General features: G+C 39.9%; 1 protein-coding gene across 3 annotated transcripts in view; it reads left to right on the top strand.

Moving 5' to 3' along the window:
- Positions 1–17,143, top strand: part of LOC124594980 (ATP-dependent DNA/RNA helicase DHX36) — a 248,689-nt gene that overhangs the window by 64,887 nt on the left and 166,659 nt on the right. For all 3 annotated transcript variants that reach the window (XM_047133510.1, XM_047133511.1, XM_047133509.1), the window contains exon 4: positions 15,886–16,149. In XM_047133510.1, coding sequence (XP_046989466.1) covers positions 15,886–16,149 — 264 coding nt within the window. The remainder of the gene's footprint in view (positions 1–15,885; positions 16,150–17,143) is intronic.

Here is a 17,143-nt window from a genome sequence, read left to right as displayed (position 1 = left end):
GTTACACCATGGGGCGTCAACAACGGCTTTCATTTTTTCACTGATAAAACTATTTGTATGAATTTCTGGGAACATAATTGGTTTCTTCCACCATCTTTACATCTTGGGCCTGTTGCTCTTCCTTTCATTGAAACTACGAAATTTTTGGGGTTCATGTTCCATAAGAAACTTTCTTGGACCTCCCATGTGTCTTGGCAGCCCACTGTATGCAGTCCCTCAATGTCCTCAGTGGTACTTTCTGGGGAGCAGATCGAATCGCCCTCCTTTGTTTGTACCGGTCTCTTGTCCATTGGAAACTAGAGTATGGGTGTTTCATTTATGCATCTGCACGTCCATCTGTCTTACGCTGTCTTAATACTATCCACCTTTGTTGCATCTGTTTAGCCACTGGTACCATTTACGCTAGCCCGGTTGAGAGTCTGTATGCAGAAGCTGCCGAAAAAGAATGTGCGTGAAATCTTATGGGACTTAACTGCTAAGGTTATCAGTCCCTGAGCTTACACACTACTTAACCTAAATTATCCTAAAGACAAACACACACACACACACACACACACACACACACACACACACACACACACACACACACACGCCCGAGGGAGGACTCGAACCTCCACCGGGACCAACTGCACAGTCCATGTCTGCAGCGCCTTAGACTGCTCGGCTAATCCCGCGCGGTGAAGCTGCCGAACTACCGCTGTCCTACCGCTGTGACTTTTTCCTCTGCAGATATACATGCTGTTTGTCTGCCAAGCATGACTCCTTTGATCGCCAGTATGGGGCACGTCCCTCTTCTCTGTTTCCTCCTGGAGTTCGCTTTTGGCTCTTGCTCCAGCAGCTTAACTTCACGTTACCTGCAACTTCCCCAGTTGGTGTGAACCCTTCACCACCTTGGCTTCGTGCAGTGGCCCATGTTCACCTTAGCCTTCATTCGCTTCCTAAGGACACTACTCCAGCCTCACTCTACTGCCGTCAGTTTCATGACCTTCACGCGGAACTTTGCAATAGTACCTTCGTGTACACTGATGGCTCTCGGACTGACCTTGGTGTCGGGTGTGCTTTCATCATTGGCACCAACGTTTTTCAGTATTGACTTCCAAAACACTGCTCAGTATTTACAGCAGAGCTCTTGCCCTGTATCAGGCTACACAGTACATCCTGCTACACAGGCTTTTCAACTGCGTCATCTGCTCAGACTCTCTTAGTGCTCTTCAAAACCTGTGTGTATTGTACACCGTCCATCCCGTAGTGCAATGGACCCAAGAAAGCTGTCACTTGCTCAATCTTGATGGAGCCACTGTGATGTTTATGTGGGTTCATGGTCATGTCAGTCAGACAGGAAATGAGGCCGCTGACACTGCTGCCAAGGCTGCAGTCCTTGTATCTCAGCCCGCTAGTTCTTACATTCCCTCCGATGATCTCTGTGTTGCCGTCTGTCAGCAGGTGGTGTCACTTTGGCATCGCCACTGGTCTTCCCTTCATTGGAACAAGCTCCATTTTATTAAGCCTCTCCCAGCAGCTTTGGTGACCCCACTTGTCCATCTCACTGCCGGGAGCTCACTTAAGCTAGGTTGCGTATCAGGCACTGTCTTTTTAGCCATCGCCATTTGTTAAGTGGTGCTCCCCCACCACTTTGTGCACATGACACTCAACTTTTGATGCTCTGTCATTCCCTAATGGACTGCCCTTTTTTAATCACTTAAGTTCTTGTTTGTGTGTGCCATCTGAGTTATCAGCCATTTTAGTGAACAATGCATGGGCTGTCGACTGCGTTTTACTCTTTGTCTGTTGTAGCAATATGATGAAGGCCATTTAATTTTTATGAAATGACAATTAAATCAATACCATTATCTGTTGATAGGCATTGATATACATCAATGGGGACAGTTGAAAATGTGTGCCCTGACTGGGATTCGAACCTGGGATCTCCAGCTTACATGGCAGACAATCTATCCATCTGAGCCACTGAGGGCACAGAGGATAGTGTGACTGCAGGGACTTATCGCCAGCACGCTCCCCATGAGACCCACATTCTCAACTTATATTCCACACACTACATTTGTAGTGCCCCTGCCTTTATACCCATTACTCATGGAAGACAATCCACTGAGTCCCGAAAGAGTTCAGGTAATTCCTGTGCATCTGCACTGAAGGAGGTCATCAGCTGATTAGCCTTAACGATATGAAGATGGTATCTGTTCTTTTGGACATGTCCGAAAGAACAGATGCCATCTTCATATTTAATTTTTAGTTCTGGACCTCTATTTCTCTATGACATTTTACAGATCTTTCTCCACCTTCCAGTTTTTAGCTGTCTTCTCTTCCGTCAATTGGAATGGATGTATAGTCACTTTTAATTCCTCTCTTTTTCTTCTTGTTCTACAGTTTTCATTTGGGTGCATTTGGCCCTAGTTGTTTTTGCATCCTAAAACAAAACAAAACAAAACAGCTGTAGAGGCTACTTCCCCTCAATATTCTTTTGGTAAGCCTGCATCAGATAATAAGCATCTAGATTTTTCTACTTATGTTCTATTATAACTTTTTGCTACTCTATTTTGTTCTGGCATGTGGGGTACTTTTGTTTGATGAATTACTCCGTTCTGTAGGAAGCTGGCTAGTTCATGGTTCCCATATTCCTCGCGGTTGTGTATACAAAATATACATGTGTTACAAGCAGTTTGTTTTTCCACTAGCTTTCTATTGGAGCTAGGAAATACCTGGCACCTTCAATTGACCTTGTTTCCATCACTCAGCATAAGTCTGAAAGTGTTAATTCGAGAATACCTTGTGCTCTTAACGTGGAATATTGAAAGGATAATCTTGTATTTACCTTCTAAGCATGTAACACATGGCGAATCAATAGTTCCCTTATAACTAACTCCATTGGCCATGCCTTTCTTTGAAGCTTCCATTCTGTCAGGGCATAAATGTCCTAAGCTCCTATGCCACAAGTTCACATCATGTAACAGTGATACTGACTTGGCTTTAATGAAACAGTTATCTAGTTGGTCCAGTTTGTACATGCCATTATCAACTGCTCTTTTGCTTATTGTAAATGCAATAGCCTTGTTATCAAAGGTGATGGAATGCTTCTTTTCCACCATCTTACTTACAGAAAGTAAATTTGAACTTAACTTTGGCACACAGAGAACATCAGTTACTTTAATTTTTGTTTGCTTTCGACCAACTTGTGTATTAATGTGTGTGTCACCAGTTTCTTAAGTGGGTAAACTCTCATTATTTGCCACTACCATATGTGAAGTCAATATCAGTCTACTTGAATTCATTTCACAAGGGAGTTTTGACATGTCTGCTGAAGCACTTCATCTGAGGCACATTCTCATAGCTTCTCGTGGCGAAGATATGTTTTGGTAGCAAACTGCCACATATTGTAATTCTCTCTTTGTTCCAATTTCTCTACAAATTGTAATGAATTTAATACTTAATTCCTACCTAAAATAGATCGCTGAGCTTAGTTTTGTTTCATTAGTTTAAGCAGACTGCATTTACTAGGTACACAGGGTGTGCTGGGCTCATAACCTGTGTGTGTCTTGGCATTGATATTCAGTAAAGTGGTTAAGTAAAGTGCTCACAGTTTGAAGAAACACACAAAAAGTGTTTTATTGTACAAAAAAATGAGCACACTATATTCAGAACAAACATATTACCAAGAATAAAAAGCAAACATGGACAGTTAACGACAAAGAGCTTACAAAACAGCAGATGCATAGATTCTCATTTCCCATACCATTTTTCCAGTGTAGTCCTCTCTCCTCCAGGTTTGATTTCACTGTATCTTCCCAGCATTTCCTGGATCTAATGCATGATCTTTTGCCTTAATTTTTTTATCTGGTTGCTTTTTATCCATCCTCATAACATACCCATACCATTTCAGTCTACATTTCTTTATTACACTAGTGACAGGGACTCTGATGGAGGCCATCTGTATTCCTGTGTACCTCATTGTCATCTTATCCTTTCCAGTATTTTGGTTCATAGTTCTTATGAGTCCCATTGTGGCCATATGTAGTTTTTTTTTCCAGTACGCTACATGCCTCTAAACCATAAGTGAGAACTGGCCCAAAGAGTGATGATAGGGTAATTCCTTGTTGGACATCTGACTGTCTTGAACCACTTCAGTTGTCCATTGCCAATATGGAAACAGCTGTTAGCAGCCCTTTCTGGTATAACACCTTTATTTTTCCAGTTCAATACTTCGACACATTGAGATCTTTTGGTCATTCTCAGATTGTTTTTCAAGGGACACTCACGGGCTTTTTCAGTGTCCAAAAAACGCAGCCACAATATTCTTTCCATGTCCCCAGCACTTTTCTGTCACGAAAGTGAGATTCATAGTACTGCGATTCTTCCTAAGCCCATGTTGCTCCTCCTCAAGTACAGGTTCCACTATCTTCTGAAGTCTCGTTTCTGTTATCTTTTCCAGTAGTTTAAAGATATACAACAATTGTGGTGTTATGCCCCTATAGTGTCCTTGTTTCCTTTTGTTGGCCTTCTTGAACAGTGGGATGTTGATTATTTTTTTCAGTCGTCTGGGATTCTTCTTCCTTGTAAGATTATTGAGGGTGATCTCTGCAACCAATTTAAGCCAGGTTAGTGGGTGTATCTCTTGTCATTGTCTACTGCGGATTCAGTTGTGGTAGTGTAGTCCCTGGCTCTGTTTAGCAACATATACATACACACATCATATTCATATAAATGATTATCTGGCTTTAGTTGAGATGGTACATTAGCTCAGTCACATATTGTTATTTCATGTGCAGTACTTCCTACTCGTCTCTCTTATGCCTGGACCAAGAAAGGGTCATTCCATGTCGTTTCAACCAGGGGCTCCAGCTCATACTCTCAGATTTGACTGAAATTCAGTACATTAATTCTACCATGTGCGGAACACGCGTGTACAAAATATTAGTTTCTCCTGCCAATTAGTTCCAGAATTAGGACTTGTGAAAGAAGGTGGCGTGACCCGGAAGTTGCAACCCGCATCTGGCAATCTTATCTTTAGACCCAACTTCAGGTCTTAATAACTTTGGAACTATTCCACACAGTCCAGTGAAATATTTACAACCCAGTAACATCCATTTAGAGAACACACTCCATGAATCAAAACACCAACAACATATTTCTGAGGGAAAATAAAAAGTTCCAAAATGTGATTAAGAAAATATAATTCATTAAAAGGTACATATTGTAGGTGCCCTCTATGCCAAATATAATTCACTGAGAAAGGGTATAAATTTTGCTGTGGTAAGCCTAATGTGGCCTAAACACACACAGAACTCATCATGCCCACATCAGTCACAAAAACTGAGTTACATGCACATGAAAATACAAAAATCTGAAAAATTACTTGAAAAACATGGATTTTTGAAGTGTGGTAGCACAAAAGGGACAAGTGGTATCCAAGCCAAATTTCACACACTGCATAAGTAGACCATAATGATATATATCTCAAAATTTCAGTATGTTATTGCAAGCCATTTGTGTACAATGGAAGTTGACAGATGTATTTGGTGATGTGGCCATTGTTGCACAACACAATTTTGTAAAAACATATCGTAAACTGTTCTGCCTCTTCTTATGCTCTCCCACAACTGTTTAATCACTATGCAACGACATATAGACAGATTAACACAACCTATCATTAATGTTTACTGCACCTTAACTGCTAAAAACCAGTCGATTCTGCTTTGAACAGAAGTTCTCCCACACTTTAGCTACTGTACTCTGTACATTGAGTGGCAAATTGTACTGTCTTCCTGACACTGTGGTAGGAACTGGAACTGTCATAAGAATATGTTCAAAAGAAATCCAACACCTGTCTGCCAAATGTGGCCAATGAAATGATCTTGCTGTTCCTGCTGGTGCCATGAAGTTCACAAGTACATCACCTTCTGCTTCACTGCACTCTGCAACACATCCTAAGTACCATTTGTCATCATAAACAGCAATAACATAGCAACCTGGTTGTATGTTGCTGCTTTTGCTTCTGAATCCTGAGTCAGACGCACTGTGAAAACACATGTTGTGCAAGAACCTATAGTTATAACCGGACAGTCTGCTCATCTGCACATTTTCAGAGTCCGCTGGAGGAAAGTGATGATGGCTCCTTGCACCTGCAACAGTTTTAACGTGTTCTAGTCTGGTTTTTAGCAGTTCTTCGACTGATTTCACCTCATCTTTCGAAACATAGAATGATTGTATGCCAGGTAAATAACTGAATAGGTGTTAGAATGTGACCTTCTGTAGGGTGCTGCAGACTAGCTCGTGATGCCATGCGCTTAATGGTAGCATCAATGCCATCACATACATTTTTACCATGACTTGTTGCGAAAAAATTCCATTCTGCATGAATCTGAAAATCATGGTAATGCATGCATAAATTTTTGAGATTTTTACAGTTTTTGCACTGACTAGCTGCCCCATCACTGAAGTATTTCACTTGTTTTTCACATATGCCATGACAGTGCGAATGTGAGCACGAACTGCAACGGCATCATGAATTACACAGTCACTAAAAACGCACAAGTTCATGACAGACACATCACCTGATTCACCTCTATAGTAAATCGCAAATGGCTGGAGAGTTGCTTGACTGTTGTGCCAATGATATCCTTGATATCCTTGGGTGGCATCTTGAACTATAAATGCATAATTTTCAGAAAAGTCTGGTATTATTATAATTTCATCTTGTTTCAAATTATCCTTATAGAACTGGAGATGAGCCGATTGTGCTGTTGCTGTGAAGCTGTGTGTGGTCAGTTTGTCCGTTTTTTGACAACACATTTCAACAAAATCTTCCACTGTACTTTGCTTTGTTTCAAGACTTGTGTGATCCATGTGTGTCCATTGTTTATGAGAAACAAATTCATTGTCTTCCATAAGGAGTTCACTGTACAGTTTGTTATTCATGTGTTCTGTGAGATTTGCCATACCAGGACACTTTTCACACCTGTGTATCATGCATTGGTAGGAACTGATGTCACACACTAGCAGCTTCATTGCACCTTTGTAATCCAGACCAGAATCCTTTACAGCAGTAAACATCAGCTTAGCATTTTGACGAGTCTCACATACACAAACATTGTGTGTGCCCCTTGCACTTACAGACACAACCCATTTTGGCCGAAGATGAAACCTACTTTGGTATTGGGATACTTTTCCTTGAATTCTACATATAGTTATGATATGTTGCGTAGCAACAGTCTTTTATGCATCTGTGCACGTACATTTCCCATTTTCACCGTTACATAGTCTTTTTTTCCAAGCATTATTTGGCTGTAGTCATTATTTTCATAAAATTCTGAACTCAATTGCTTACCCTGAGCCTGCTGAAGTTGTGGAAGCACTCCTTGGGTTGCTTTTATTTTCCAAGCTTGCTTTACCAGATATGCAGAAACATTGAATTCCTTTGCAGTGTAGTCAATAGACCAGCTGGAAGGTGCCAGGGTAAGAATAGCTACTTTTTTCTGGCGTGTGGATATGGCACATTTTTCTTTTAAATCATGCACAATTTTGTCCAAATCAGAGAATTTCTGGCATGATTTCTGTTCCTTTGGAGCAGATAGTTCTTCCTCTTCCACCATTAGTGTGTCAGATATTTTGTGTTTTAATTCCATTTGAGCTTCTTATAGTTTTCATCCACCATAGCTGGGCCTGTCTCTTTTCCCAACTTTGTGTGTCTTCAGGGGGGCAAACCAAGAGCAGTCACTGAAGTATTTAATTGCTCACCCGCTGTGGTTGTAGGTGGCTGATACTCTTCGCCACTGTCATGTAAATTATCAGGATATTCTTCATTTTTTAGCATTGTAACACATCTGGAACGTTTCATGTTAAGTCCCATGCACTGATTCACTTTCAATACTGATTTTATATAAATTTCTCTGAAGCTACACTTCACTGTCTTCTTATGAATCCGAAATGGATCAAAACAACTTCTTTGTAGGAAAGAATATTTATGCAGAAACACTTTCATATGATGATAACAAACACTAAAGTTTCCTGGAACTGTACTTCTTGTGCCCACAGGGTTATCCCGGATCTCCATAGCAACAAATCTTGGTCCGATTCATCCAGATCATACAGTACAAAGCAAATGCCTCATTTTGTTCCATATGTTGTTTTATGACATTCAGATTGTAATATTAGTAATTTTCGCCTCACAAACATTAATATACGCTCAATAGTAAATGCCTGATGGCCTAAAGTTATCGAACAATTGTAAAGTAAAAGAAATGAACCATCGCATAGCAGTGACAGAGTCTATTATTCTTTATCTTTGTCGTTCTTGCGCGGTGCCTGTAAATCTCTATGTACATGTATCGATTAATGGTATAAAAAAGGATTCTGTTGTTTCAGACAAATGAGGCTTTTGGCGCCTCACCTTTTACTGTTTGTATACTATGAAAGGCGGACGCGGACTTGCTGCGTTCCGCAACTGTATTTTATATTCTATGTGAAAATATTGAGTGAATATGCTAAATGTTATTTTTTTTTCAATCCGAAAACATGTAGTTTCTTGTAACTGATTACGAACAGACATCATCAAGAGGACATTTTTACTGTTATGTATAAGGTATTTAACCACAATGGTCATCTATTGTAATTTAATATGAAAAGGTACGTCGCATTAAAAAAAAAAAAAAGGTGTGTTACAGATAAGTGTGCTTATTTTAGTAAATTAACCTTGATGATTTCCATCTCCTCATTTACTTGAATTATAATTATTTTGTGTTACTTCATCACCAGAAATTACGATCACGCTGATGGACCGAACGCAGCATGAAGCAGAAGGAACATTATCATTTTCCTATTATTTCTGAACCAACTTCTTTGTGTATTGTTGCATTTCTTTTAAAGTCTATAAATCTTCCTTAGTGTTGATCCGGGTATGACTACATCGTGACTATAAAAATGCACAGAAATGATAATGTTTCTTTCAAACGTTCTCATATATATATATATATATATATCTAAAAAGAAAGATGATGAAACTTACCAAACAAAAGCGCTGGCAGGTCGATAGACACACAAACAAACACAAACATACACACAAAATTCTAGCTTTCGCAACCAATGGTTGCCTCGTCAGGAAAGAGGGAAGGAGAAGGAAAGACAAAAGGATATGGGTTTTAAGGGAGAGGGTAAGGAGTCATTCCAATCCCGGGAGCGGAAAGACTTACCTTAGGGGGAAAAAAGGACAGGTATACACTCGCACACACACACATATCCATCCACACATACACAGACATAAGCAGACATTTGTAAAGGCAAAGAGTTTGGGCATTTTTTGGGCAGAGATGTCAGTCGGGGCGGATGTACAGAGGCAAAGATGAAGTTGAAAGACAGGTGAGGTATGAGCGGCGGCAAATTGAAATTAGAAATTAGCGGAGATTGAGGCCTGGCGGATAGCGAGAAGAAAGGATATGCTGAAGGGCAAGTTCCCATCTCCGGAGTTCTGACAGGTTGGTGTTAGTGGGAAGTATCCAGATAACCCGGACGGTGTAACACTGTGCCAAGATGTGCTGGCCGTGCACCAAGGCATGTTTAGCCACAGGGTGATCCTCATTACCAACAAACACTGTCTGCCTGTGTCCATTCATGCGAATGGACAGTTTGTTGCTGGTCATTCCCACATAGAACGCTTCACAGTGTAGGCAGGTCAGTTGGTAAATCACGTGGGTGCTTTCACACGTGGCTCTGCCTTTGATCGTGTACACCTTCCGGGTTACAGGACTGGAATAGGTGGTGGTGGGAGGGTGCATGGGACAGGTTTTACACCGGGGGCGGTTACAGGGGTAGGAGCCAGAGGGTAGGGAAGGTGGTTTGGGGATTTCATAGGGATGAACTAAGAGGTTGCGAAGGTTAGGTGGACGGCGGAAAGACACTCTTGGTGGAGTGGGGAGGATTTCATGAAGGATGGATCTCATTTCAGGGCAGGATTTGAGGAAGTCGTATCCCTGCTGGAGAGCCACATTCAGAATCTGATCCAGTCCCGGAAAGTATCCTGTCACAAGTGGGGCACTTTTGGGGTTCTTCTGTGGAAGGTTCCGGGTTTGAGGAGATGAGGATGTGGCTCTGGTTATTTGCTTCTGTACCAGGTCGGGAGGGTAGTTACGGGATGCAAAAGCTGTTTTCAGGTTGTTGGTGTAATGGTTCAAGGATTCCGGACTGGAGCAGATTCGTTTGCCACGAAGACCTAGGCTGTCTTCCCTACAGCCTAGGTCTTTTTCCCCCTAAGGTAAGTCTTTCCGCTCCCGGAATTGGAATGACTCCTTACCCTCTCCCTTAAAACCCATATCCTTTTGTCTTTCCTTCTCCTTCCCTCTTTCCTGACGAGGCAACCATTGGTTGCGAAAGCTAGAATTTTGTGTGTATGTTTGTGTTTGTTTGTGTGTCTATCGACCTGCCAGCGCTTTTGTTTGGTAAGTTTCATCATCTTTCTTTTTAGATATATTTTTCCCACGTGGAATGTTTCCCTCTATTATATATATGGATATGTGTGTGTGTGTGTGCGAGTGTATACCTGTCCTTTTTTCCCCCTAAGGTAAGTCTTTCCGCTCCCGGGATTGGAATGACTCCTTACCCTCTCCCTTAAAACCCATATCCTTTTGTCTTTCCTTCTCCTTCCCTCTTTCCTGACGAGGCAACCATTGGTTGCGAAAGCTAGAATTTTGTGTGTATGTTTGTGTTTGTTTGTGTGTCTATCGACCTGCCAGCGCTTTTGTTTGGTAAGTTTCATCATCTTTCTTTTTTTATATATATATATATATATATATATATATATATATATATATATATATATATATATATATGCTGCTCTTATTCAGGTATTTAATGCTCAACGTATATTATTATCATAGTGTAATCAATCCCTATTCTGTTGCCAAGTGGCCCACCAAAATATTCACTTTTTTGACATTTAAAAAAAAAAAAAAAAAATATAAAATAACAATTCTTTTTCTTTTCATCCCCCAAGAGCAATGCTACAAGATGCCTGTGCTCTACCAATACTGCAACCTGTTTGAACAAAAGCACCACTAGTACACTCTTCTGCCACCAAACTGACTTTCCACCACAGTACTGACCAGTCTGAACTAGAATCTTAAAAACCTGGGTAACCTGTAATTGTTGCTTCTTTCCTTTGTTGTTCCTGCCTAAAAACGACTCATTCTGTCCCTGAAAACTACCATTGTTTAACTTTCTGTTGCCTAATGGTTCCCAACAATTGCTGCAGCTTTATCTGAAACAAGCTGTCTACATCATCACTATTACTTGCTAAATCGTGTTAAAAGAAACATAACCAAATACATCTCTGTCAACTTTTATTGTACACAAATGCCTTGCAATAACAAGTTGAAATTTTGCCACGTATTATATCATGGTGTACTTATGCAGTGTTTGAAAGTTGGCTTGGATATCACTTGTGCCTTTTGTGCTGCCACACTAAAAATCCATGTTTTTCAGGTAATTTTTCAAATTTTTGTATTTTCGAGTGCATGTAACTCTGTTTGTGTGACTGATATGGGCAAGATGAGTTCTGTGTTTGTTTAGGTCACATTAAGCTTACCACAGAAAAAATTTATACCCTTTTTGAGTGAATTATATTTGGCATAGAGGGCACCTACAATATGTACCTTTTTAACATATTACATTTTTTAAATCACATTTTGGAATTTTTTATCTTCCCTCGGAAATATGTTGTTGGTGTTTTGATTCATAGAGTGTGTTCTCTAAGTGGATGTTACTGGGTTGTAAAAATTTCACTGGATTGTGCGGAATAGTTCCGAACTTACGAAGACCTTAAGTTGGGTCTGAAGATAGATTGCCAGATGCGGGTTGCAATTTCCGGGTCACACCACCTTCTTTCGCAAGCCATAATTCTGGAACTAATTGGCAGGGGAACTTAAAATTTTTTACATGAGTGTTCCACACTTGGTAGCATTGGAGTGCTAAATTTCAGCCAAATCTGCGACTATCAGCTGGAACATTTTCTCAAATTGGTTGGATTGACATGGAATGACCCTATTGCAAGTTCCACAACATTGTCACGCCTCCAATAATCTTCTTCCAGTTACTGGACTTCCCTGAGGTGTGCCTGCCAGTCTTCAGCAGTTACTGCCAGAAGGGGTTCACTGAAAATCTTAAACAAATTTTTATTTCACGTTTTGCCAGAAGTATTTTGCTCCCTAACAATCTCTTAACTTTTGTCCATTTTAGTTCCATCTCATTTATGTCGCAGTTATACGGAGGACAACCATGTGGCCATTCTTTTTTGCCATTTTGTCAACCACATAGAATTTTTTTGCGTGTTTGTTTTCTGGAATTAAGAGAACAGGGCCTGCTTTCTCATGCTGTCATTACACTCAACATTGATTTTCTGCAGCCATTCCAACGTCCTCTCTTTTGTGTCATACAATTTGGTCAATTTGCCCTGCAGTCTGTTTTTGTAAGGAGTATTATCCATCACAATTACTGAGTTCAGCAGAAAATTTGGTAGAATCATATTCATGAACCATCTCTCAAAGTCGTGTGAATTCATCTGCCCATGGTAGTCACATTCATCTGCCCATGGTAGTCACCTATATATGACTTTGCCCAGAATTTTGGTTCAGCTTCCCTGACAAACCCCTGCTTAGAACCAACACTTACAGCAATAAGTCTTTTAGAGGAGATTCCCCATTCCATAATGCTTACATCATCATCCTTTTGCCAGCATTTCCGAACTGTCATGTTGTTGTCAATCCATGTTTCAGCCAGATAAAATATTCCACTCCCTGCTTCCCTGATATGTTTCATTTCTACAATTAAACGTGACCACCAATCTTGTCTCCATGATCTACCAATAAAACACTTTTATTTTGCACCTTTTCCAATTAAATCCCATCAAGATCAAAATGTCCCTTACAGATATGACGCCCCAAGTCTTTTTCATCGAGTACTGGCCTAAGTCTTCCCATACTCGGAACAAATTTTTGCACTGTGTAAAACCCTATTGCTTCTCTCACTGTATTCCTGTCAAAATCATCCAACTGGACTTTTCCAGTCCATTAAGTCGGAAAGTAGGCCTGCATTCTATTTAGAATGTAGAGATCCAATTAAGAAAGATGTTTCCCTGGCCTGGGATCAAGTTTTTGAAACAACATAAATGGTTTCAGAATGAGATTTTCACTCTGCACCGGAGTGTGTGCTGATATGAAACTTCCTGGCAGATTAAAACTGTGTGCCCGACCAAGACTCGAACTCGGGACCTTTGCCTTTCGCGGGCAAGTGCTCTACCATCTGAGCTACCAAAGCATGACTCACGCCCGGTCCTCACAGCTTTATTTCTGCCAGTGTCTCGTCTCCTACCTTCCAAACTTTACAGAAGCTCTCCTGCGAACCTTGCAGAACTAGCACTCCTGTTTCGGGCACACAGTTTTAATCTGCCAGGAAGTTTCAACATAAATGGTTGTGTGTCATACCACACAGTTACAATTAACTAAATAAAAATGATGATGACAGTCTATAAAAGAAATTGGTTGCAATAGAATTTGTAGCCACCAGCCTTATAATATTATCCCACTGGTAATCAAAATTACACTTCATGCTGCAGCTGTAGTCCGCCGTTGGGTGACAAGCTTCTATGTTACTTGCAAATGAGGGGCATTGATGTAATGACTGTAAGCTGTGATACAATATCCGAGACATAATCTGCACAACTCCACATATACAGAAGTTCCATCAGCCTTTACACACACAAACTTAAATTAATATTTTAAACTAGTCCAGACAACATGGAAGGCGATTTCAGAGCCCTGTCAAGGTCAAATTTGAACGGAACTGATATTTACCTGTTTTTTCAGGGAGTTCCTGATGATTTCCTAGGATTATCTTTGCAAAATTTTCTGTTTCTATGCTGTAGCTTGCTCCTGTGTATGCCACAGCCCTTTTCATTGGCTGTGATATGGGGTAGAGAAACTCTTTTCTGTTCTCCTGCTTGCGGCATTCAGCGACATTGTTAATCATTTTTCTGGCCCCACTCCATAGCGTGCTACGTATGAGGAGTGGATGGACCTGGAAGCACTTCATCAGTTATCACAAATGCTATTTCTTTGTGATGCAACACAACGTGGACAACAATCACTGTGCAATGCTTACATAGTGTATCCAGTGTTCCGCATTGGATTGCTGAGGTTGGCAATGATCAGGAACAAAATACTTGTGGCTCAAAGTCAAACGACTTCTACCGGCCTCTACCGATCCACAACTAGAGAGACTGTGTTGTTCTTGTTGTGAACAAGTAATAGGTGGGTGTGAAATCAACTGAAACTGCCAAGGGATAATAAAATAAATTTGATTATATAGATATTGAATGGGTGCTGAAATTCATTTCATGGTAATGTACGGTGTGCTGCTAGTGATGGGTACAGGACCTGAGATTGGTTTGCCACAATAAAATTTAAAAAGAAATCTTACGCAGCCAATTTCTACTTTGTCATCATGAAATTCCTGAGTTTAATGTGAGCTGCAGAATGCTTTGTTTGTTTGTTTGTTTGTGTGTGTGTGTGTGTGTGTGTGTGTGCGTGAGCTGCAGAATACTTTGTGTGTGTGTGTGTGTGTGTGTGTGTGTGTGTGTGTGTTGGTAAGCCTATTATGAATTTGATTTTTTAAGAGGAAAAATATTTTATCTTGTTAACTGTCATGTTTAATTTGGTGCATATAAATATTTTATTGTTAATAAGATGTTTTATATTATTGTAGTACTCTCCAACTCTGGCACTGGCTGGTTTTTTGTAAGTTGGAATTGAAGTAAGATTAAATAGGTAATTTGCCTTGTTTTAGGGTTATGTTTTATCACTTATACAAGGAGCCTTCATGCTCAGAAACGCTTACTTCAAAGGGGTATTATTGTGACCAAAGAAAAAATAAACACTAATATTTTAAGAATATTTGAAAATGATACACCCAGTGGAGCACAGCAACTTATCACTGCTCACTCAGACAGTCTTCATGCAGGGAAATGTTGGCAAAAACTTTATATTACTCTTGAAAGTTTCAGTTGATTCATCCAAATGCATCTGTAGGGCTCATTCAGGTTTTCTTACAAATAAAGTGTAATTTAAAAGTTATTGCAGTCAAAGTAAAGATTGTTGTACACAATGTGACGGTCATGCGCTGCAAGGGAGAGAAGAGGAAAGGCTGATATTAAATGAAAGAGGCCTGCACACGTTTACTTCATCGTCTTGTCACCAAATGCATTGGACAGTTGTCTTTATAATGCTATAAAATACCAATGAGAGAGAATGTTTGGCCATAACTTGCCTTTTGAAGGTGAAATTCCAAGTACTGCCAATAGGCATATTCAACAGTAAAGACTTTCAGAACTGCTTCCATCCTTGGAGTGAAAAGAGGGTTAGGTGGGGTGAGGGGGCAGTCACTTACACACCAGTTTAAGAGCGACCCACCTGTTGCAAGGCTAGGTCCTGCTGAATCTGGTGTTTGGATGATCTGCTCCTCCCTTCTATTCTTCCCAGCCTATTTCTCTTTCCTCCCCGAGGAAAGAACTAACAGTTCTGAAAGTTTGATTAGTTGTTTCTACTTCCATATGCATCTGTCCACAGTAGAATGTAGACTCCTGAAAGTGAATATTAGACAGTTATTCTGTATCCTTGGTATTGTATGATGTTGGGTAATACTGGTAACAAATAATAATAATAATAATAAAATTACTTTGTCTTGAATCCTAACATTAGTAAAATATTCTCACAGTTTGTAAGTATAACTAAGTTGAGTCAAACAACACCATTCTAACAATTAAAAATGTTTCTTTATATTGGCTTGTTGAATTGGCTTCATTCCATTGCAGTTGTTTTGTACAATTTTCAGAGACAGCGAATCAAGTTAAATCCATCATGTAGAGAGAAAATTATGAGGTTGTTGCATACAGCAGAGAGAAAATGGGGATGTCCGGATAAAAGACCTTATCTGTTAAATGCTGTAAAGATCGAAGAAGAAGAGTCACAAAATTCTGAGGGAATTGTGCATACAGCAGAAAGAAAAGGGGAATCTCGAGATGAAAAACCTAATCTGCCAATTGCTATCAAGACTGAAGAAGACGAAGAAAAAGAAGAAAAACCACAAAATGCTGAGGTAATTGTGCATGCAGCAGAGAAAAAATGGAAATCTCCAGACGAGAAACCTAATCTGCCAACTCCTACCAAGACTGAAGGAGGAGGATCACAAAATGCAGAGATAATTGTAATATAAGACTTCAATTCAAGTATTTCTTTCTTTCTTAAAAGGTAAAGCTGTCATCATACTGAATATTGGCTTGAAGGTCACAGTTTAGTTATTTTATCGATATGATGTGGAACAGGTCAGATTACAAGATATATAAAACACACACACACACACACACACACACACACGAATAGTGCCAATATTAATATTACTGAAATTTTTAGTTCTACACATGCAACTACATTTAGAGGTACAAATTTATTTATTTATTTTTACCATTTCTGAAAAAGAAACTCGAACATGGAGTAGAAGTAGTTGTCCAAAAGAAATGATTTTAAGCTAGATTTAAAACTTGATCTGCTATCTGCCAGACACTTTATGTTGTTTGGCAAATGATCAAAGATTTTTGTTACTGAATGATATACTCCTTTTTGAACAACTGACAGCTTCAGTAACGGATAGGGAGGGTCATTTTTCCCACTAGTATTGTACGTATGAACATCACTGTTCTTCGCAAATTGAGACAGATTATTTGTAACAAATTTCATTAGCGAATATATGTAGTCTGATGGTGCCGTTAAAATACCTAACTCCTTGAAAAGGTGCCTACATGACATCCTTGGGTGAACACCATTAATTATTCTCACTGCTCTCTTTTGTGCAATCAATACTTTATGTCTCAGTGGTGAGTTACACCAGAAACTATTCCATAAAACAGTATTGAGTGGAAATATGCAAAATATGTTAGGAGGCTGATCTGTTTATTACCAAGACTAGCGATTATACAAAGAGCGAAAGAAGTTGAACTTGGTTGTTTGAGAAGCTCAGTAATGTGCTTCTTCAAGTTGTCATCAATGTGAACATCCAAAAATTTGGAGAAATCTACGCTGTTAACTGAGCCCTG

Source organism: Schistocerca americana, chromosome 2 (genome assembly GCF_021461395.2).
Source record: "Schistocerca americana isolate TAMUIC-IGC-003095 chromosome 2, iqSchAmer2.1, whole genome shotgun sequence".
NCBI classification, from domain to species: Eukaryota; Metazoa; Arthropoda; class Insecta; order Orthoptera; family Acrididae; genus Schistocerca; species Schistocerca americana.
Note: the sequence above shows the minus strand (reverse complement) of the source record. Positions and strands in the feature narration are given on the sequence as shown.